This window comes from Maniola jurtina, chromosome 24 (genome assembly GCF_905333055.1).
Source record: "Maniola jurtina chromosome 24, ilManJurt1.1, whole genome shotgun sequence".
Taxonomy (NCBI): Eukaryota; Metazoa; Arthropoda; class Insecta; order Lepidoptera; family Nymphalidae; genus Maniola; species Maniola jurtina.
In genome coordinates, this window is record NC_060052.1 from 8,668,271 (window position 1) to 8,692,485 (window position 24,215).

General features: G+C 38.1%; 3 protein-coding genes and 1 long non-coding RNA gene across 6 annotated transcripts in view; 1 reads left to right on the forward strand and 3 right to left on the reverse strand.

The window, feature by feature from the left end:
- Positions 1 to 13,270, reverse strand: LOC123877742. The gene is made up of 4 exons (XM_045924605.1): positions 12,381 to 13,270; positions 11,971 to 12,137; positions 2,166 to 2,172; positions 1 to 13 (listed from the first exon to the last, which is right to left on the reverse strand). The coding sequence occupies exons 1-2, from the start codon at positions 13,260 to 13,262 to the stop codon at positions 12,105 to 12,107; spliced, it is 915 nt and encodes a 304-aa protein (XP_045780561.1). The 5' UTR covers positions 13,263 to 13,270; the 3' UTR covers positions 1 to 13; positions 2,166 to 2,172; positions 11,971 to 12,104.
- LOC123877735 (ABC transporter G family member 23) overlaps positions 1 to 24,215 on the forward strand; it is a 92,202-nt gene that overhangs the window by 45,056 nt on the left and 22,931 nt on the right. For both annotated transcript variants that reach the window (XM_045924593.1, XM_045924594.1), the window contains 4 exons: positions 7,052 to 7,142; positions 10,130 to 10,248; positions 21,885 to 22,003; positions 23,921 to 24,116. In XM_045924593.1, coding sequence (XP_045780549.1) covers positions 7,052 to 7,142; positions 10,130 to 10,248; positions 21,885 to 22,003; positions 23,921 to 24,116 — 525 coding nt within the window. The remainder of the gene's footprint in view (positions 1 to 7,051; positions 7,143 to 10,129; positions 10,249 to 21,884; positions 22,004 to 23,920; positions 24,117 to 24,215) is intronic.
- LOC123877754 overlaps positions 4,633 to 24,215 on the reverse strand; it is a 27,018-nt gene continuing 7,435 nt past the window's right edge. The window contains exons 3-4 of one of the 2 annotated variants that reach the window (XR_006798673.1): positions 22,495 to 22,583; positions 4,633 to 4,645 (exon numbers count right to left, since the gene is read on the reverse strand). This is a non-coding gene — a long non-coding RNA (uncharacterized LOC123877754). Of the gene's footprint in view, positions 4,646 to 22,471; positions 22,584 to 24,215 lie in introns of those variants that run through there. The other variant, XR_006798672.1, reaches the window with a different exon arrangement.
- On the reverse strand, positions 15,690 to 17,404 carry LOC123877740. Its single transcript, XM_045924602.1, has one exon. The coding sequence runs from the start codon at positions 17,305 to 17,307 to the stop codon at positions 15,808 to 15,810; it is 1,500 nt and encodes a 499-aa protein (XP_045780558.1). The 5' UTR covers positions 17,308 to 17,404; the 3' UTR covers positions 15,690 to 15,807.

Here is a 24,215-nt window from a genome sequence, read left to right on the forward strand (position 1 = left end):
TAAATTGACATAACTTTTTTATTTATGAACCGATTGACATGAAATAAACGCTAAATGTTATGTTAAGCTTACTACAATATATTAGTGAAAACCGTATCTAAATCGAATAAGCCGTTTCTGATATTAGCGTGCACAAACACACAGACAAACAGACAAAAAAAAATTAATTACAATTTCGGGTTCGGCATCGATATAATAACATCCCCTGCTACTTTTTTTTATATATTTCCATTGTACAGACACCACTTTTCTACAATTTTATTATATGTATATAGATTATAGTATGAAGCTATGATAGCTTAGTGGTTAGAACGTCCGCGTCCTAATCGGAGGTCGGGTGTTCGATCCCGGGCATGCACCACTAATTTTTCAGTTATGTGCGTTTTAAGCAATTAAATATCACTTGCTTTAACGGTGAAGGAAAACATCGTGAGGAAACCTGCATGCCTGAGAGTTCTCCATGTTCTCAAAGGTGTGTGAAGTCTGCCAATCCGCATTGAAAATGAATTTTCATTACCTTAGCACGATGATTGTAAGTACATTGTTAACCTTACATCACACTAATATTATAAAGGGGAAAGTTTGTATGTGTGTGTGTGTGTGTGTGTGTGTGTGTGTGTGTGTGTGTATGTTTGTTACTCCTTCACGCTAAAACTACTGGACGGATTGGGCTGAAATTTAGAATAGAGATAGATTATACTCTGGATTAGCACATAGGCTACTTTTTATCCCGGAAAATCAAAGAGTTCCCACGGGATTTTTAAAAAACTACATCCACGCGGGCATCAGCTAGTAGGTTATGAATGATAGAGAGGACGCTCTACGAAGCCGAAATCTCTTTCTTAAGTTCGATGTGCAATATTTCCTACCGGGTCCTGTATAAAATTCATAAATATTAAATAATTATGTGTAAAATATAGTCACCCAGTCAGACAAGTCGTCGGATTGCGTTGGACATTGGCATCGCTACACGGTTCGACCAGTTTCGCTAAACTTGCGTTTGCGCTTACAATTACTATGTATAACCAGACACACTATTTATAGATGTTGAGGCCGTATATTATACCTACCTACCTCTGAATAAATATCACAAGATTACGTCAAAAGCATCCATCACACTAATATTATAAAGGAGAAAGTTTGTATGTGTTTGTGTGTGTTTGTGTGTGTTTGTGTGTGTGTGTGTGTGTGTGTGTGTATGTTTGTTACTCCTTCACGCAAAAACTACTGGACGGATTGGGCTGAAATTTAAAATGGAGATAGATTATACCTTGGATTAGCACATAGGCTACTTTTTATTCCGGAAAATCAAAGAGTTCCCACGGGAATTTTAAAAAACCTACATCCACGCGAACGAAGTCGCGGGCATCAGCTAGTAGACTATAATTTATACCACTTTTTTTCACACGCTGAAAAAATATCATAGATCACAAAAGATGTACCCGAGTAGATAATAAATATATATCTGGTATATTTTATGAATATTATTAAATTCCGTGTTATTGTGTAAGTAATTAAGTAAATTATTCTTAATGTACAAGTTTTTGTTAACTTCATACATGCAGGTTTGACGTCAGCATCCCTTGCCGTGTTTTTTTTTTTTTACTTAAGTATTTCAAGGAAAATAAGTATTTATAAGTTAAAAAATTATATTTCTAAAGTGGAAATATCAACTCTACGGTTTATGAGATACACCTGCCCGCTGACAAACTGATGGACAGATAGCGCAGGCTTTGTAATAGGGTCCCATTGGTACCCTTTGATTACGGTACCTCAAAATTGTACCTACTGTCAATATTTTAGGATTCTAACCCCATTGGGGCTCCAGTGGTTTAGGCTGTACGTCTATAGGTCAGTCAGTTAGTCAGTCAGGATAAGTCTTTTTGTACAATATGTATAGTATGCATGTAGGTTTTCTAAATAGCGTACAGTGCCCGTCAACAAATATTGTACATCAAAGTTCAGAAAGAGATAATGGTTTCGTAGAGCGTTGTCTCTGTCATTGAGACTGACGAAACGGTATGAGTGACAGAGACAACGCTCTACAAAGCCAAAATCTCTTTCTAAAGCCTATAGACCTAAATAATGATTTTTCAGCACTCAAGCGAAGCGAAGGGGGTTTAGTTCGTTTATAATTTTTATAATTATTACATTTAATTACAAACATTAACACTTTGGTGTTAAGCAGTGACTAGATACCTACTTAGCATGTACTTGCATGCTTGTGGTTAACCAGTTGCAACAAAAAGGAAGCAAAGTGGGCGTCATTGTAAAATATTCCGTAATAAATTATAATAGGCATATTTTTATAAAGGCTCGCTTGTTTCTCATTAATTCAAAGAATGTGGTCAAATATTTCGCCTTTATCTGTATTACTAGATGATGCCCGCGACTTCGTCCGCGTGGATTTAAATTTTTTGAAATCCCGTTTGAACTCTTTGATTTTCCGGGATAAAAAGTAGCCTATGTGCTAATCCTGGATATTACCTATCTCCATTCCAAATTTCAGCCAAATCCGTCCAGTAGCTTTTGCGTGAAGGAGTAACAAACATACACACACACACACACACACACATACAAACTTTCACCTTTATAATATTAGTGTGATATTAATATCGAATAAAGAACATGCTAGAAGAGTAAGCGAAGGTAGATTGAGGTTGCCAAGATCCAATCCAATCCAATCCATCAGCCTGTGTCCACGGCTGGACATAGGCCTTTCCAAGAGCGCGCCACCAAACACGGTCCTCCGCCTTCCTCATCCACCCGCTCCCCGCCACCTTCTTCAGGTCATCGATCCAGCGGGCTGGAGGTCGTCCCACACTGCGCTTACCGGTACGCGGTCTCCACTCCAGAATACGTCTGCCCCATCGACCGTTGATTGAGTTAGGTTGAGGTTGCCAAGAAGAGTACCTTAATTACTATATTGATATTCGAGGAACCAAAAGCTTAATTTGCTAAACCAGACAAATCTGTATGATGCAACATGCAATATGCGATATACACCGCCCGCCCTCCCACAGATAAACATGCAGGAAAAGCCAGCCAAACAGCAAGCAATACGCACCACCAACACGCTGCCCCACACAAATCCCAAAACTTCACTACGTCTGTACTCTGTATGCATTGGCCCTTATATTATAAACGAAGTACTAGGGATTGGTTTTATTATTACCTAAACCCTTTTACATGGAATATTATGCGTAATTAATTTTTTGATTACATGTAACCTTCCACACAGTTCGTTAGTAAACAACAGAATTGCAAAGCAGTATGTTACCTGAGATTATGATAAAAAATGCTTTGACGTCATTAAAGACTTGGGTAGACATAACGAGAAGCGGTAGCCTGTAAAACGCGGCTTCTAGAAGTTTTAATACATATACAAGGAATTGAAACTGATTGTATTCATCAATACATATAATGATGTCCCCCAGCAATGCACGAGGCTGCAATTGCTTGTATGGTAATTGGTATGCCATATTATTGTAAATTAAACACTTGAAAAGAGCAACCGCCGAGTTTCTTGCCGATTTTGACGATTCAAAAACACTTCTAAAAGTTTACTTGAATAAAAATCTATTCTATTCTATTCAAGTCGTAATTAAATAAAATTAAAAACACGACTGTCCTGCCAAACTTAAGCCTCGATGACACGGGGCGAGTTTACAAGCTGCTAGCGAACTCGCTGCCTTGTAACTTGTAAACTCGCCACGTGTCATCGAGCTTTTTCACAATCTGCTTTTGATTATCAGATTGTAAAAACGCTGCTTGAAAAATAGAAAGCCGGGCTAATTTACTCGCCATTCGCTGGCGTGTTGGCCTGTAAGCTAGCTAGTAGCCACGTGTCATCATCACTGCTAGTAAACTAGTTGCGAGCATTTGCGTTTTGGCAGTTAAAGCTAAAATGTCAACACGCTAGCTAGTTGGCTACTGAGCGAGTGGAATGTTTTGTGTGTCATCGACACTCGCTTACTCGCTCACTCGCTAGCTTTTAAACTCGCCGACTAGCAGCTCGTAAATTAGGCCAGTGTCATCGAGCCCTTAGTGATAGCATAGTGGTTGAGACTTCGGCCTTCTAGTCGGGCGTACAGAATTCAATTCTGGGCTCTACCTGGGATTTATTGAAATTATAAGCAATCAAATATAGTATAGTATAGTATAGTATGTAGCTTGATCGAGAGTGTTCTTAGCTATAATCCAAGAAAATCGGTTCAGCCGTTTGAAAGTTATCAGCTCTTTTCTAGTTACTGTAACCTTCACTTGTCGGGGGTGTTATAAATTTTTAATTTAATAACTAAAAATTTAAAATAATACACTTGTTTGTGTCTTGTGGTGCAATGAAGTATATTACATACATACATGATACATAATTAATATCACGCGTAGCCGCCATCGCGTTTTGTCTGCTCAACCCTTAACCCGAAGTCAGATAGTCGGCGCCGGGCCGTTGAACTTGATTAAACGATTTGCTTCCTCGAAGGAAAATAACAATTTTTTATAATAGGTATTTTTGTAAAGGTATACCGCTAACTTAAGGAGCTTAATATAAACCACCGTTCAAGAGAGTCCGCCCGTGGGTTTAATGACTCCAACTTTCGATTGCTATTTCGCAAAATAAATATGATTATGATTAAATTATATTCTTAGCCTTAGACTGACCAAAGTAAAGCCTTCCAAACATATTATGTAAATGAATACAATCAAATGCGTTATACAATTATTCAAATCCGTCACTATCCTAATAGGTCGAACCTAACGCAGGTATCTGTGACGACCATATTTATTCGATTATCATCGATTCCATCCAATTCCTACGTCATATCGATCATCGATTGTGACGAAATGAGACGGCAATATGTGACGTGGTCGTCCAAGGTTGCGATCAAAAGAGATGGCTGTAGTTTTCAATGTTTCGATGCGATAATTGTAACTTGACAGGATAATTACGGTATAGACAGGTACAATATAATACGCATATTTTCGCCGGACTTTGTCAATTATATTCTTGGATATCTTGGACTTTTGAACAGAGCGTGTTACCACTTGCCATGACATGAGATCCGAAACATGATCGCTTACTGGACATCATACAAAAGCTCAGCCTCGGCGGGCGATGGATAAAGCTATAATTTTCTGCGTGACCAAATCAGATGTGTAGGGTTCCTACGCAAACTGTAGTCCAGAGTTACTACGCAAACTCCAAAGTACTGAGAGCCTCGATAGCTCAACGGTTGAGGAGCGGACTAACTTCCGAAAGGTCGGCGGTTCAAACCCCACCCGTTGCACTATTGCCGTACCCGCTCCTGGCACAAGCTAGGGGAAAGTGGAGTATTAGTCATGATTAGCAAGGCTAATATTCTTTTGTAAAAAAAAACTCCAAAGTAACTGAACGGGTTACGAAGCTAAAGGGCAATGGGTGAGGCATATAGTTTGATAAACCGATTGACGTTGGGTGCCCAAGATGCTCGAATGGCTCGCACCGAAAGCGACAATTGACAATTTCACTCTCACCACCTGGGTGCCTGGTGCACTTCGACCGCCCGTTGTGCCAGAGCCTTTTTTCCACGCACATGCAAACTGTGGAATCAACTAACTCCCTTCAGCGGTGTTCCCATTACATTACAACATGGGGTTATTCAAGGGGCGGACAACACATTCCGAAAGGCCGCCAACGTATTGGCGGTTCCTTTGGTGCTGCAAATGTTCATGGCTGGCGGTAATCACTGAACATCACGTGACCCTGCTCGCTTACTCGCTATTTTTAACCCCCGACCCAAAAAGAGGGGTGTTATAAGTTTGACGTGTGTATCTGTGTATCTGTGTGTCTGTGTATCTGTGTATCTGTGTATCTGTGTATCTGTCTGTGGCATCGTAGCGCCTAAACGAATGAACCTATTTTAATTTAGTTTTTTTTGTTTGAAAGGTGGCTTGATCGAGAGTGTTCTTAGCTATAATCCAAAAAAATTGGTTCAGCCATTTAAAAGTTATCAGCTCTTTTCTAGTTTTCTTGTAGAAAAGGAGGTTAACTAACCGTTAGGTTTATAATATTATGTCAATTGACAAATGTCAAGCTGTCGAGATGGACGTTGCCTAGATACATAATTATTTATTTGGAAATGATGTTTTGGAAAACTCAGATATTTTGGATAGCTATAATCCTAGAAAATCAGTTCAGCCGTTTGAAAGTTATCAGCTCTTTTTTAGTTACGGTAACCTTCACTTGTCGGGGGTGTTATAAATTTTTAATTTACACTTGTTATAAAAAAAATATTGACAAGTAAGAATTTAAATGAGGAGGAAAATCGCTTGGTACAGTACGTGTCCGTGGAATTTCGATTAGGTAGGGGTGGCACCTTGACGATGAAAGACAATGACATAGAAAGGTGAAGAATGAAATGAAATGAAATGAAGCAGGAATCAGGTCAAAAAGTCCAGGTCCATGTAAGGGCGCTCTAGGCAATAGTTTCGCCATGTGACCGTGAGCGATAGGTATGTCAAAACGCGAACGCTTCGCGCTGAATAAAACATGCGCTTGCGTCTATGCCGCTTGAATTAAAAAAACAACTTGTCACACAATGGCGGGAAAATGCAAGGGCGATTAGAATCGGAGCGTGTTTCAATCGAAAGGTTTATCCTTTACTTTTCCTTCTGCAGCAAAAGATACTTAAACTGAAAAGTCAGTTATCATGTGGTCATTACAATCTATCTTTCTATCTAAATATAAAATGAAAAGCTGACTGACTGACTGACTGATCCGTCAACGCACAGCTCAAATTAATAGACGGATCGGGCTGAAGTTAGGCATACAAATAGCTATTATGACGTAAACATCCGCTATCCGATTATTGAAAATTCAACCCCTAAGAGGTTAAGATAGGGGGTTGAAATTCGTGTAGAAGTTGTTTTAGATGTAGATTGATTCATTTATGGGATGATTGTAAGTATAAGAAAGATGTTACATAAATTATTATTATTAAGTAGCCTGTTAATCTTAGTACTGAAATGGAGTATCTACACTTGAAATAATTGTCTTTTCTTTTGTCAACAGGGAAACCTCGCCTTCGTCGCCGCTGGGCGACGAGAAGGAGTCCAAGATGTGCCAGATACAGTTCTCCATGCCCATCGACAAAAACAGCACTGTGAGTAACACTATTCCATATTTAAATCCATCGGCGGTGTTCCCACTAGATTACAACATGGGGTTATTCAAGGGGTGGACCAACACATTCCTGAAAGGCCGGCAACGCATCGGCGGTTCCTCTGGTGCTGCAAATGTTCATGGACAGCGGTAATCACTTAACATCAGGTAACCCGCGTGCTCGTTTGCTCGCTATTTTTAACCGACTTCCAAAAAAGGAGGAGGTTCTCAATTCGCCGGGATCTTTTTTTTTTTTTATGTATGTTCCCCGATTACTCAAAGACCCCTGGACCGATTTGGAATTTTTTTTTTTGTTTGAAAAAGTATACTGTGCAGGTGGTCCCATATAAATTTAGTGAAGATCTGATGAATATCTTCGGAGATGGAGAACAGAACTCCTCAATGGATAAGAGCAAATTGCTCGCGATCACTGTAATAGCTTTGTAAACAGTAGGGTTTTAACTGGGCATAGCATATTATAGTACAGTGGGGCCACTAAAAATTGTGAAATAAAAAATTTTCAAAAGAAAAATAAAACCGACTTCAAAAACCAAAAACACTAAAAAGTAGAAAATAATTTTTGTTTAGCTACACATGTAATGTACCTAGGTATGAAGTCGGCGAGCTTCACTCTTGGATTTCTAATTTTGTTTTAATATGCTCGCTCGACTTCATACCTAGGTACATTACATGTGTAGCTAAACAAAAATTATTTTCTACTTTTTAGTGTTTTTGGTTTTTGAAGTCGGTTTTATTTTTCTTTTGAAAATTTTTTATATTAAGTATAAAAAAAGAAAGAAATAGTACTATATAAAGACCATATACACCCTAAGGCTGCAGCAGTTGAGCCTTCGCGATAGCTCAACGGTTGAGGAGCGGACTGAATTCCGAAAGGTCGGTGGTTCAAACCCCACCCGTTGCACTATTGTCGTACCCACTCCTGGCACAAGCTTTACGCTTAATTAGAAGGGAACAGGGAGTATTGGTCATGATTAGCATGGCTAATATTCTTTAAAAAAAAGTATTAAAAGTGCAGGTTTTAAACAGACGCACAGACTGACAGTCATACAGACAATAAAGTGATCCTATAAGAGTTCCGTTTTTCCTTTTGAGGTACGGAACCTTTAAAATATATACAACTTCATATCTAGAAGCTAGATCAGCGCTAGGCAGGTCAGTGCCAAATAGGTCAAACTTCTAGTCTTTTAGTCTATCTAGTATTTAGTAACAGGACAATTATCTTGACTACAAGGAAAACATTTTAATTTGCGTCTTCCTGCACCAGGTCTAACCATTCGTTTATTTGTTTCATTACCTTTTTCATCTTAACTGTCCATTGTGAGTTGGCACACGGTTGGAATGCCTATTTCGTTATTTACTATTGTTTATTTATACATACTTGAAACTTAATAGCCTCTTCGTCAAACGGTCTTGGCTGTTTAATTCGAATGCAGATATGAGTCAGGTTTCATATCTCAACTTAAGAGCCCGCTTCATTGAATCAATAACTCGTTGACGGGTGGAGTCTAAAATAGTGCTGTTTCCAGAGATGACGGAAACAACGTTATCTGTGTGTGTCATCCTCTTTCTGTAACTGCATCTCACTCCGAGAGAGGCCAGGTGAATGAATTTCACTTGAGATACAAGATTTTTAGGGTTCCGTACCTCAAAAGGAAAAACAAAACCCTTATAGGATCACTTTATTGTATGTCTGTATGTCCGTCCGTCCGTCCGTCCGTCCGTCCGTCCGACCGTCCGTCGTGTCTGTCAAGAAAACCTACAGGGTACTTTCCATTGACCTAGAATCATGAAAGGCAGATAGCTCTTAAATAGCACAAGTAAAGGAATAAATCCAAAAATCGTGAATTTCTTGTTACATCAATAAAAAAGAAATTAAAATGTGTTTAAATTTTCAAAGTAAGATAACTGTACCAAGTGGGGTATCATTATGAAAGGGCTTTACTTGTACATTCTAAAACAGATTTATATTTATTTTTACGCATTTTAGTTTTTGATTTATCGTGCAAAATTCGAAAAAATACCCGAGTACGAAACCATCGGTGTGCAAGTCTGACTCGCACTTGGCCGGTTTTTTTAGTCAAAAACGGCAAATTCAAAGTTGCAAATCGACGTTCGGAATTACGCCTATTTTTGCCTTATAATCTTACTAGAGGATGCCCGCGGCTTTACCCGCGTGAAGTTCGGTTTTTTGAAATCCCGTAGGAACTCTTTGATTTTCCGAGATAAAAAGTAGCCTATGTCCTCCCCCGGGATGTATCCTAAGTCTGTACCAAATTTCATTAAAATCGGTTCAGCGGTTGGGCCGTGAAAACCTAGCAGACAGACAGACACACACTTTCGCATTTATAATATTAAGTATGGAATATTAGTATGGAGGATAAAGGAGCTCAGGCCCTAGCTTGCGACTTGCGGCTGGTTATAGTCTCTATATTCAGTGACGGATTAAGACTACTTGGTGCCCTAAGCAATCCATGCCTATGGGCCCCCATATATCCGTATGTAAACTAGAATCGGTCTTTGAACCTTTACCGCCTAAAAACATTAGTTTTTTGTAAAATAAGATGATAAGATATAACGTACTTTAGAAGAGGAGTAGTTAGGTGCGACAAAAATAAAAACCAAAGCATAATTTATTTATTTATTGAAATGCGCCTTGCGGCTTTCAGGGGCATTCGAATTGTCGAATACACAAGTGGGCAGCGAGTGAATTTTCAAATTAGCCCTAGAAACTCTTTTTGGTGTGGTTTTTGGTGACGTGAGTGAGACGTGATGCCCTAAGGGCGGATTTTTTTTTGTGCTTCTTCTGGTGCCCCCTCAGACGTGATGCCCTAGGCAATTGCTTAATTTGATTAAGGGTTAATCCGTCACTGTCTATATTGACTCAAGCGAGAGCTTACTAGGAGGCGGACGCTGACCACTAGGTGACTAGGCAACCTGCATAATCTCAATAACTTATTAATTTTGCAGGTATGGCAAAAAAGACAGCAAGCGGTATGCGTCCAGCACGCGTTCAAACACTACGGCTCCAACAAGCGGCCCAACCACGTGCTCAGCAACCTCAACATGTCCGTCAAGAAGGGCACCATGTGAGTACCTACACCATAGACCTACACCTTCTCTCTCTCTCTCTCTCTCTCTCTCTCTCTCTCTCTCTCTCTCTCTCTCTCGTCTGGCTTTACAAAGATTAGCCAATGTCAAGTTTGTAGTTACTTGTGTAGAGGCATGCAGCCTCTTTTAAGACTAGCAGCTGCGAAGAAAGCAACACACTTTGCAGCTGTCACTTAGAACACAATTCAAATTCGGAACGATTCGAATATCCTGCTGGCCTTGGCGAACGCCGGGCAACGCATTCAACCAATTCACTTCAGATCATCAAGACCGAAACACCTCGGTCAAGCCTGGCAAGCTCTGGCCCTCGTTTTCTACCACAGTTCTAATTATAACCACAGCACATGTTGTAAATACAGCCCATGTAATACAAGTTATAATAATTGTTAGCGGCATTTTATTTACTGGTTATCATACGCTGCATGGCTGCTACATTTGTAACAAGTTAGGGAAACTATACAAGTATGGACCTCGTCTGTGCCGGCGCCCGCCGACACACGCACGGCACCCCCTTAGAGCGCTTTCCAGCCAGTTTTAACAAAAAAAAAAAACACTCCAAAAAGGCAGAGCACGCCCGCCAGCCAACACCAACACAGACGAAGTCCCCCTACACCTTTATATGTGTTGTGTTACAGTACGGCAAGGATCTTTTGGCACTTGAATGACATTGACAGGGTGACGTTGTTGTAGGCTAAAAATAAGGCTGCCAACAAATAAAATCTCCTCAATTTTAGAGATCATGTTGAAAATGTTAATGTTGAAAACCCAGTTTTATCTAATTTTAAATGTATGAAAGATTGAGAAAGTCGTCCCTGTTTCTGCACCTGGAAAAACTTATAAAAAAACCATTGATATAGTCCTTGGACTTGCAATCTGTCATGTTTACTTGCTCAAATACTATACTTACCTAATATACAAGGAACCAAAAGCTGAATTTGCTATAATCCGCTAAACCAACGAAATTTATATGGTACGTAGCACCACACAAATTCCAACACCACTCGACGCACATTTTGCCCCGACACCGGAGCATCCTCAGGAGATGTAGACCTCACAATGTCTAATTGCAAAGTCCTTTGCAATAAGTCCTAAGCTTTTGGTTCTTTGTATATCATGGACTTCCGCAAAATAACGCCTGCTTCTATAATACATACTTACCTAGTGCTAAATAATACCTAGCTATAAAATGTAGACACATTCATGCTTTAATATTAACTATCAGGATATATCGTGAAGTATATGGAATGACTAAAAACAGTGAAATTCAGATTTTTTACTTAGCAACACCATATACAAAAAGACAGCGTGACTTTACTAGATGGCGGCGTTAGTTCCAATTTTGCTCCACGTGCCAAAAGATCCTTGTTGCACTGTACACATGGTTATAAGCACAGCTCACAGGCTGTACGATCTAAAAAAAATCCAAATCGGTCCAGGGATCTTTGAGTAATCGGGGAACAATCATTAAAAAAAAAAAGATTTCGACGAATTGAGAACCTCCTCCTTTTTTGAAGTCGGTTATTAGTGTGGCTTACGCTGAGTTTCGACTCAGAATACATACATAATAGTACAGTAGTTTCGGCTGCGACGCGATTCCTTTTGAGCTCCGGAGCCTTAAATAAAATCATAACCCTTCCTTTTGGCTTTGAAATAGTCCGGTAAAAATCAAACGAATACTAATTTAATGTGTCACCAATCACATTTTTTTTTTTTTTTTTTTTTTAATCTTTATTTTTCTGGGACTTTTGTCCGACACGGACACGCCAGCCCCATCGTAACCTAAATTACATTCTAAATAACATCGTGGAATGCAACAGATACAAGTGGAGAGATATTACTGCCTATGCAGAAATACATCAATAATAGACTTGAATCTCTCTGCTGTCGGTGTAGTCAACATACTCGTAAAACTACCCATGTCAAATCTATTAATGCTATATCTCTGCACAAGACTCTCTCTCTGCGCGCTGTATCTGCTACATTCCACTAGTACGTGCTGGACATCATCTGTTGTACCACATACTTCGCACTTGTCAGAATCAGCTTTTTTCATTAAAAATGCGAATTTCTTAGAAGGATAGTGTCCAGAACGCAACCTATGAGCTACGACTATATATTTTCTACTTAAACAAGTATTACCAAACCAAGGGAAACGAGGAGGCTGACATTGGATAGTTTTATACCAAATTCCTTTTTCCCTACTTCTTATATCAAAGTATTCCTTAAATTTATCACAACATTTATTTTTAAAACTATTTAAAATTTCTGTAAAAAATGGTACAATGGACAATTCTTTACCAACATTTATTGCCGATTTCGCTAGTTTATCAGCCTCCTCGTTTCCTCTTAGGCCTATATGAGAAGGAACCCATTGCAATCGCAGATTTATGTGCCTAAAATCATATATTTGTTTCAAGATTTCGAAAGCTATCGGTAGACCTCTGCTATATCCAGAGGCGCATCGAGCTAGGTGTTGCAAGGCACTTCTGCTATCTGAAAAGATAACAAAATATTGCCCGCTTAATCCAGAAATGTATTTCAAAGCTTCTGAAATTGCAACGAGCTCCATTGTCATAATACAAATTTGTTGATTTGTTTTAAACATAACTGATTTCCTTTCACCTAAATGGCAAAAAGCTGCTCCCAAACCCATATTATTTTTGGACCCATCTGTATAAATGTGTACCCAGCTCTTATATTTTTCTTGTAGTTCATTAATTACCAAGTATTTTAGACAATCAGGTTCAACTTCTTTTTTTGCTACCGATAAACAATCTAAATTCGCCCTGATTACCCTATTTAAATTTATATAAGACACCCATACATCAATTTGGTACATGTCTAGTACATCAGAAGAATAAATGTTACATTGTCTACATTCGTCATATGTGGTTAGCAATAATGGCTTTTTTTTCGACTGCCAATATCTATCATGAGAGCTTGAGCCAAGATCATCTAAAAGATTCACAATTACATTATTTGACCAAGTCATATTTTTGATTAGATATTTATATGCAAGATACAAGCGTCTTAAAAACAATGGTTGGATGCACACCTCGCTCTCCATGACGTGGATAGGAGTACTTTTAATAAATCCACCAATGATTCGAAGGGCCTGATTCTGAACTCGATCAAGCTTCAACAAATGTGTCTTTGCACTAATATCATATAAAAAGCTCCCATAATCCAATCTACTTCTAATTAATGATATATAAAGGCTCCGTAAGTGCTTAGGGTGTATACCCCAACCGGGGCCAGCCAACACTTTAAACAAATTTAAAAACTTTAATATCTTTTCTACTAGCTCCTTAATATGTCTATTCCATCGCAACGACCTATCCAACCACAAACCCAAGTACTTAATGTTTTCATCTATACCTATTGCAATATTATTGTTAGCAACCAGCTTTATCTGTTTTCTTCTGTACCCTCTATTAAATATACATAATTTTGTTTTGCTTGTCGATATCTGAAGACCTATCTCATCTAAATTTGTAACTATAGAATTTAAAGCCTCTTGTAAATTCGTTTCACAAATATTCAAGTCTTTATGACGGAGATAAATGACAAAGTCATCTGCATATTGCGAGATGAAAACATTTTTAATTTGATGACAAATCATATAAGTGGTTATATTAAAAAGTAATGGTGACAAGGGATCTCCCTGCGCTAGTCCTCTATTTGCATGTCTAATCTCAGTTAACTGACTATTATTTTCATATTTAATCATTAGTTGCCTATCACTCAAGAATGACCATAAGTATTTACAAATATTTTTTCCTATATCTAGTTCATCTAAAATTTTAACTACTCTATCAACTAAAATGTTATTATATGCATTCTCGATGTCTAAAAAACAAGCCGCTGTGGACATTTTTTCGGAAAATCCTACTTGTATATATGTCACAAGTCTTGATAGGCAATCTAGGCTGGACTGGGCCCTCCTAAAACCAACTGTATGTGGCGACAATATTTTATGTTTTTCAACATACCATTCAATCCTTTTGCCTAACATGTTATGAAATATTTTACAAAGACAAGAAATGAGTGCTATCGGTCTAAGTTTTGGATCTGTATTTGCATTAGTCGTGGCTTTGGGAATAGGCACGATCAAAGTCTTCCGCCATTGATCTGGTACGACGCCTAACCTAAATATAGCATTATAAATATTTAAAAGATACAATTTACCAGCTGGCGGTAAATTAAAAATCATTGAATAAGTTACCCCATCACTACCAGGAGCTGTATCTTTCTTTTTCAGACAACATTCTAACTCTTGTACTGCAAACAGTCTTTGTAATAATTCGTTGTTAGAATTAAATATGGGTGGACAGTTAATGACTGAATGTGGTGTCAAAGAATACAGCAATGCTTTGGTCTTTTCGATTGATGGACAAAACTTAGATTTTCGATAACCTTTAAACCAACGCATCTTATCCCACATGACCGATGTAGAAGTTGATTCATTGATATTCAAACAAAATTTTTGCCAATCCAAAGATCTAGCTTTCTTTAATAAAACATTAGATTCCCTAGTTTTCTCCTCCAGTTTTCTAAGATTTTCAGGAGTAGGATTTTTTCGAAAAGTACTCAATGAGAGCCTACGTTCCCCAATAATTTTAGATAATGATGGTCCCCAATACTCTTTAGGCTTGAATTTGTTCGACGGATTGGTACAGAAAATAATTTCAGGAATATTTTTATTCGCTGAAACGTTAATTTTTTCAAGTAAATAATCATAATATATTTGCACGTCACTTGACGTACAACTGCAACTATCAATATTTGGAAATACATTCATTAAGTCATTATTATATAATTTCCAATCTGCTTTTTTAAAATTAAGTTTTTTAGAGATGTTTATATTATCTTGATAACTTGTCGACATTTTAATTAAAAGATGGTCACTTCCTAAATTTTCGTTAAAAACCTGCCAATTGAAGTTTACAGCTATATCTGACGATGCAAAACTTATGTCAGGAGCCGATCTTTGTAGAACACCGTTTACTAATTTGATTCTGGTGGCATCTCCGTTATTTAGTGATATGAACCCACTTTCAAGTGCTGAGTCAAATAAATGTACTCCTCTTTGGTCTGTTTTATTTGACCAGTTCGAATGATGGCCATTAAAATCGCCTAATATAAGCGTCTTTCTAGTTATTACTGAAAAAATACTATCCCAATCTGATTGACGGGTTTGAATAGAAGAAGGGCAATAAATAGATACAACATATTCCAAATTTTTACAGTTTAAAATTTTTATGCGAATAGCCTCTATTCCTGGATTAATGGAATCAACAGAGCTAACATGCGATCTGATAGACTTATGTACAACAATGGCAACCCCTCCATACGAATCATGACGATCTTTTCGATAAATATTATATCCACTAATATGAAGTGCAGTGTCTGCATCCAACCACGTTTCAGAAATAACAGCTATATGTATTTTTTCTTGATGTAATAAATTATCTAACATTAATAACTTAGGTTTCAAACTTTGTGCATTCCACTGAATAATATTTAAGTAAAATTCCTTAGCCATTAAAAAGAAACTTTGAAAAAACGTCATACAATTTTCCTTCACTCAAAAAATTAACTAAAAACAACTTACACTCTTCAAAAACAGCTCTTACCACTAACATCACTTTATCACACCAATTTTCTTCAGATAATACAATCTCCTTAATTCTATTAAACAGCTTCCAAAAATCAAATCTATTTCGTTTTCTTGTCCTCGCTTTTTCTGTAGATTCATCTTGTGTATCTTGATCACTTTCCTGACTTCCATCATAATCCATTCTCTCGTTCTGAGATTCACTATTATTCATGTTATCAGTTTTCTTAACTCTCTTTTTCTTTTTGTCCTTATTTTGGTTTTCATTTATTATTATATTATCTGATTGCTCATCCTTCTTTTCCTTTCCATGTACTATAGCTGTCGTTTTCAGCACGCTACTGTAACTTCTAGCCGTTGTACTCTCTGATACCGGAACTGTATTGCTTCTGTCAAGATCTATATCAACTTCCTCTCTCGAATTGTTTGCCTTCTCTTCTTTTTGATTTTTCAAATATATCTCTAGCGCTGTTTTGTACGTAACATTATTCTCACTCATTATAAATCGAATCTTTTTTTCTTTTCTAAAAAAGGGGCAAGACTTGTCTAGAGCCATGTGCGGACCTTTACAATTAATACATTTATATTCTTTGATTTCACAATTATCATGAGCTCCACCACATTTCGGGCAAATATTCTTATTTAACTTACAAAATCTCTTAATGTGTCCAAAAGACCAGCACCCAGAGCATCTTGACACCGGAAACTCAAATCGTTCGACGTCAAATTTAAATCCATATGCATATATCGATAACGGCGCAAAGGGGTTTTTAAAGCATAATCTCACAGTTTCGCTTTCAACCCACTTACCCTCCTTATTTACACGTTTCAATCGTCTAGCTGAAATTATATCATAGTCACACTTCAAATTTTCTAGCAACTCCTTTTCGCTTGTACCTACGTCAACTCCCTTAATAATCCCGTAAGACAAATTACCTTGATTTGTAAACTGAGCTCTTATATCCAACTCTGTTAGTTTTTTCAAATTCATAAATTTTTCGGCTTGATTTTTATCACTAAATTGTATAAATATTTTATATGGACTTTTATACTTTATTTTAAGCACATTAGAAATATTTTCGTCTCTTAACAACCTAGCAAAAGCCATCTGTTTTGGAAGAATTTGTAATCCAAATAAACTCACTTCATAATAAGTACCGCTCATGTTTTCGTTATTTTCACTGAATGACCTGTCGTTTTCATAAGACTCAGTTCTAATATGTCTCTTTGATTTTCTTCTCGCCACCGTTGTAAATCCATCCTCACTACTGTCTTCGGTCTCCCGCGGCCTCTTATCGACTTTTTTCGGCGTAGACCCATTATTTCCATACTCGCCACTTTGTACGACACATAATTCTTGTTCCCCATACACTTGAATTTCGTCACACTTACTATCGTAACTCATAACATCATCCGCCATAGCTATTAGGTAGGTATAATTTTAAAAGCGGGTAGATTAAATAACACGTCTTCACGTTATCGCACGAATTGTCTTGAAACTTCCGCTCGCTAACGCGGTTCACGCGCGACTGCACCAATCACATTATCACACACTACAAATATTGGCGGGTTGGCGTCACGCCAGGCGCCGCGAGGACACGAGGGCGCAAAACAAAAGATTATTAACCTCTGCTAACAATGAGAGCTATTGTGACCCGACGTGACCTTAGTGCTTAGAGTTAGGTACATGTGATTATATTATACAGTTCCTTATAATGCTGAGTGCTGTGACGTCAAAGCACTAACGTAAACCAACTTTGGTGCAATCGAGGAACATCAAAGATTTTAAAATATTACGTACAGTCAGCAGCTTAGTTTGCAGCCGCCCATAGTCGCTTATACTGGCGGGTTGCTGATTGTACTAGCTGATGCCCGCGACTTCGTCCGCGTGGATTAATGTTTTTTAAAAATCTTTCTCTTCGATTTTCTGGGATATAAGTAGCCTATGTCAATCACCAGGTCTTTAACTATGCCCATGCAAAAATCAAGTCGTCACTAACGTTTCACTATGTGGTATTTTTTTAATAGAAAGAAAAGAGCATGAAAAAAGATATCTAAGTACGCCAACCACGGTTCGTCACGTTCGTATTTCAACTCGAACTTTGCACGCTAGCGAGTAAAATTTCCACTTTCCGCGCAAATTTCAAAGCGCAAAGGAATCCTTTCCGAGCGAGTGAGATGAAAATATAATAATTTATGTAATAACTAGTGTAAATAAAATACAAGTGTAAATTAAAAATTTATAACACCCCCGACGATCCAAAGTATCTGAGTTTTCCAAAACATCATTTTCAAATAAATAATTATGTATTTAGGCAACGTCCATCTTGACAGCTTGACATTTGTCTATTGACATAATATTATGAACCTAACGGTTATCTAACCTTCTTTTCTACAAGAAAACTAGAAAAGAGCTGATAACTCTTAAACGGCTGAACCAATTTTTTTAGATTATAGCTAAGAACACTCTCGATCAAGCCACCTTTCAAACAAAAAAAACTAAATTAAAATCGGTTCATTCGTTTAGGCGCTACGATGCCACAGACAGATACACAGATACACAGACACAGATACACACGTCAAACTTATAACACCCCTCTTTTTGGGTCGGGGGTTAAAAATATAACTCATGTATGTATGTTAAAGCGATGTGACCTTATCGTTTAACCCAATTTAACCTTTGAACTTTCAACCTTGTGTTTGTAATTTAATTTTTTATTATCGCCCTTAATGATAAGCTTGCGTGTAGATTTGGAATGAAACAATAAAAATGTTTTAGGCTAACTGGCCCTTATTGTTTTTTCAATTAAATAGATATACATACTGAGTGGTCCCATAATCACATAAGTCTGCCAATCCATGGACTATGAAACCAAAGGAGTACGGGTTTAATAAAAACTATCATACCCCTTCCAGGTTAGCCCGCTTCCATCTGCATCATCACTTACCACCAGGTGAGATTGCAGTCAAAGGCTAACTTGTATCTGAATAAATAAATAAAAATCCGCATTTGGGCAGCGTGGTGGACTAGGGCCTAAACCGGAGATCCGTGCTCAGTTGCCGGCGATGGTTTAAGTATTATAATGATGATGATGATGAAGAAGAAAAACTTTCACATGAAAGTTTTTACATCAAACTGCCTTGACTTTAAAAAGTTTTTTGTTAGTTTTAACTTATTGAAACTAGAGTCCAGAGATGTCGAGGTTCCGTACCTGAAGAGTGCCAACGGTACTCTATTACTAAGCCTCCGCTGTCCGTCCGTCTGTCAGCGGGCTGTATCTCGTGTAGAGAGTTAAATTTTTCACATAACATGTATTTCTATTGCCGCTATTACAACAAATAATAAAACTTTCGAAATGGCTGCCATGGAAATTTACAACAAGTGTAAATTAAAAATTTATAACACCCCCGACAAGTGAAGGTTACAGTAACTAGAAAAGACCTAATAACTTTCAAACGGCTGAACCGATTTTCTTGGATTATAGCTAAGAACACTCTGGATCAAGCCACCTTTCAAACAAAAAACTAAATTAAAATCGGTTCATTATTTTAGGAGCTACGATGCTACAGACAGATACAGAGATACACAGATACATAGATACACAGACACACAAATACACACGTCAAGCTTATAACACTCCTCTTTTTGGGTCGGGGTTAAAAATGAAAGAGTGCTATTTTGAGATGGTGCGGAACCCTTCGTGAGCGAATCCGACTCGCACTTGACCGATGTTTAAGATGTTTAGTTGTATATAAAGTGTATTGGCCTCCATTTAAAACGGTTTTACACTACAAATAGCTTTAAATTTTTTCACATCGCAAGTGTATGCCAAAAGAATTAAAGCCTCAAAGTAAATTAACACCAATGACCTTAGTAATAAGTGTTATATTCGTGTGTGCGGTAATCAAGAATGTGTACAGTTTCGACATAAGTCTTCGCTTGTGTGAGCATCGAACAAACAGACCGTTGCGATTGCGATATACGTATCCTCTTATTCTATATAGAAATATAAAAGGTGACTGACTGACTGACTGATCTATCCAACGCACAGCTCAAACTACGGACGGGCTGAAAGACATGCGGATAGCTATTATGACGCAGACTCTGGTTAAGGATTTTTAAAAATTCAACCCTTAAGGGGATAAAATAGGAGTTTGAAATTTGTGTCGTCAAAGCGGAAGAAGTCGCAGCGTAAGCTAGGCTAAATATAAAATGAAAAACTGACTGACTGACCAACTGACTGATCTATTAACGCACAACTAAAACTACCTGACCGACCGGGTTGAAATTTGACATGCAGATAGCTATTATGACGTAGCCCGTAGGTATGTGCTGAGAATGGATTTTTGAAAATTCAACCCCTAAGGGGGTCAAATATAAGCTGGTTTGCTATAATCCGCTAAAACAGGCAAATCTGTATGGGGCAAAATACAGCAATCGATCCGCCCGCCCGCCCTCCTCCCTGACTACTGCTCCCGAAGCACGGAGGAAATGGAAAGGCCACATCCGGATGAGTCGGTCACCCATCCAGTTACCCACTTGGATCAACGCTGCTTACAACTACAATTGACTCATATGCGTTGTCACAACTAGGCCACATTTTCCTCACGGCCATACATTAGACATGTAGGTAGGTAAGTAACATTAAAATGCGCGGAATCTCCTTTCCGCTCGAACAAGTATACTTGTAAACGCAAGTCGAGTAACTTGTTCGAGTGACTAGTAACCTGATTCATAGTTTAGTTGTTTAGTTCACAGACCTTGCGGTCTATGTTTTTCCAGTTTTCCTGCTACCTTGTGAACTCATATTTTAATTGCTGGGTGGCGTTTTGTTTCTAATGACGTGGCATATTTGATGGTTGATGACTGTACTAATCATTTAAAGATTTGTAACTCTACATAAATTATAAATTATCTTGACTGACTGACTGACTGATCTATTAACGCACGCAAGAAGTCTATTATCCATAACTGAAACTATCCAAAAATAATAAATTGTAGGTCCATGAATTTAGTACACAATTTTTTTAGGGTAAAGCTACGAATAACAAGAGATATTGTAGGGGTAAACCCACACTGCGTAATTTCACCGCACGATTTTTCCCGCAGAATTTTTGGCTATATGGAAATTTTATAAAGTTGCACGCACACGTCCGTATAGTACGTCACAGAATTCTGCAGGAAAAACCGCGCAGTGAAATATGCAAGGTTTTTGTTTTTTTTTTTTGTTTTCTCTCGTCTGGCTTTACACTGATTAGCCAATGTCAAGTTTGTAGTTATTTACAAGTTAAGAAAACTATGTGTATAAGTATGGACTTCGTCTGTGCCGGCGCCCGCCGACATACACGCGGCACCCCTCTAGAGCGCTTCTCAGTCAGTTCCTTGGTCAGTTCCACCACCAATAAACACCAGCAGAACACAAAAACCGGCCACTTCCAACAAAAAAACACTCCAAAAAGTCACTACACGCACGCCAGCAAACGCCACCATAGACGAAGTCATATGCAAGGTTTAACTTTAAAGAAAGCTTTGACTTTAAAGAAAGTTTTATTACATTGAACTTATTGATGATTTTTATTTGCCACTGTCCACTTCACGCGTCAAAGTTAGACCATTTATTCAAATTGGGTACCATTGTACACTTTTTGATTGTCAAGTGTTGAATTTTGTAAAATAATGTTGTAAGGGTGATAATAATATAGTTAATTACGTAAAAAAAACTAAAGCTACGAGGGTTCCAAACGCGCCCGGTCTAATCCTTGCTAATCCTTGTATTAAGATTGTTTTCTTGTGTGCAGATATGGAACGTAAACTTAAAACTGAAGCTACGAGGGTTCCAAACGCGCCCGGTTATCCTTGCTAATCCTTGTATTAAGATTGTTTTCTTGTGTGCAGATATGGAACGTAAACTTAAAACTGAAGTTACGAGGGTTCCAAACGCGCCCGTGTCTAATCCTTGCTAATCCTTGTATTAAGATGTGTGTTCTTGTATGCAGATATGGACTCTTGGGTGCGTCAGGTTGTGGCAAAACCACCCTCCTGTCGTGCATAGTGGGGAGACGGAAACTGAACAGCGGCGAGATATGGGTGCTGGGCGGCAAGCCGGGGACCAAAGGTAAGAAATTATTAACAAAATCAAAATCAAAACATTTTATTTGCAGATTCATATTGGTATCACCACATTTGCCATCGAATGAATCATTAGAAGTTAACGTCACTCAAAGTCCATAATACTATCTACTCAATTTTAAGTCAAAAAATTCTTAAAGCTCATAAAAAATGTGCGTATTATGCCATTTAAATAGTTCAGTTTTGAATCTATTTAAAGGCAACATTCATATTTTGAGAGAAAATCATCATCATCTCATCGCATCGCGGGCCAAAAGTTTTCCTTAAAATTAAAAAAAAATTTGAATCGTGATATCTCAGGAATCGTGATTAGTGTAGAAACATTTTTGTAGATAATAATTTTATAATTTTTGTTTGATCTAATTTTATGATAAAACTTACTGTTTAGCTGGAAAATGCAAAACACCCATTTTTGTGAACTTTGACCTTGAATATTTTATATTTTTGCAAATGTGGGAATCGATGGGGACTTTTCACAGTGCAATTGGTCCCAACATTCGTACCAATTTTTAGCTCTATGCGAATTTTTGTAACCTTGAATGTCTATCTTGACCGGACTGAATGAGCTTAATAATTATTAACTTAATGAAATGAAATTTTCCATCTTTTTAGTTGGCAAAAAATACTTTGTACAAATTCAAATTTAAATAAACAAAAAACATCTTAAATGTTTGCATAGATTTATGCTATTTACCTAAAATGGCAGAACTTCCGGTGTTGGAGGATGTTCCTCGAGGTCTCAGCGGACGCGGCCGCCTTGGCGACTTACTAATCTCTTCTCAGAATATTATGCTAACTATTTTAGCGTTTAAACTATCGTGTGATTTCCATCCATACCTACTATCCATACTTATTAATATTATAAATGCGAAAGTGTCTGTCTGTCTGTCTGCTGCCTTTTCACGGCCGAACAGTTTAACTGATACTGCCGAAAGGTTCAGAGTTAGCTTATATCCCGGAGATGGATCTTCTTCTCTCTGGGCTGGTTTCCGCACTTAAACGTTTCCGTCTGTTGTGCGTCCCCCCGGAGTATCCCGTAGGAACTCTTTGTTTTTCGGGATAAAAAGTAGCCTATGTCCGTCCCCGGGATCTAAGCTAACTCTGTATCTTTTGTTAAAATTGGTTCAGAGGGTGAGCCGTGAAAACGTAGCAGACAGACAGACAGAGAGATACACTTTCGCATTTATAATATTATGTAGGTTTAGATAGTATGGATGCAAACTTTTGTTGTAATAGTTAATTCATGTTTTTAAAATGTTGGATTTCCCATACATCCGCATCATATTCGTAGCAATCGCCTACGTCAAACAGCTACAAAATTCAAATGTGTAAACATTTTACGTAAATAAAACAGGTTAACTAGAACTGACGTAAATGATTTACATAATTACACTACCGCCGTAATTTGACAGCTACACTGATGGTCTCAATCATCTCTGATTCATCATCGTCAACCTACGAATTTTTTCATAGTTCAAAATTTGAAAATATCGTGTATATTATAATTATTATTATACCTAGAAACAAATATACCTAACTAGAGGTTGCCCGCGACTTCGTCTGCGTGGATGTAGTTTTTTGAAGATCCCGTGGGAACTGATTGGTTTTCCGGGATAAAAAGTTGTCTATGTCAATAACATGGACGCAAGCTATCTCCTTACCTTTCATACAAATCGGTTGAGCGGATGGGTCTTTAGGGATCCCGTGGGAACTCTTTGATTTTGCCGGGATAAAAAGTAGCCTATGTCCGTCCCCGGGATATAAGCTAATTCTGTACAAAATTTCGTCAGAATCTGTTAAACTGTTGCGCCGTGAAAAGGTAGCAGACAGACAGACAGACAGACACACTTTCGCATTTATAATATTAAATATTAGTATGGATAAAAAATATGTTTGTCTCCAGGGTCGGGCGTGCCCGGCAAGCGCGTGGGCTACATGCCGCAGGAGATCGCGCTGTACGGCGAGTTCACCATCAGGGAGACCATGATGTACTTCGGCTGGATCTTCGGCATGGAGACCAGGGAGATCGCCGAGCGCCTGCGCTTCCTGCTGGAGTTCCTCGACCTGCCCAGCGAGAACCGGATGGTGAAGAATTTGAGGTTAGTTATATAATCTTTATTTTAGGAGTTTTTAGGGTTCCGTACCTCAAAAGGAAAAACGGAACCCTTATAGGATCACTTCGTTGTCTGTCTGTCTGT

Coding starts and splice junctions, on each gene's coding strand:
- LOC123877742 (XM_045924605.1), bottom strand. CDS start 13,262: ATGACTTGGTCAAATAATGTAATTGTGAATCTTTTAGATGATCTTGGC. Junction 12,138..12,380: donor GTTTAAGTAGAAAATATATA/GTCGTAGCTCAT, acceptor GAGAGATTCAAG/TCTATTATTGATGTATTTCT.
- LOC123877740 (XM_045924602.1), bottom strand. CDS start 17,307: ATGGCGGATGATGTTATGAGTTACGATAGTAAGTGTGACGAAATTCAA.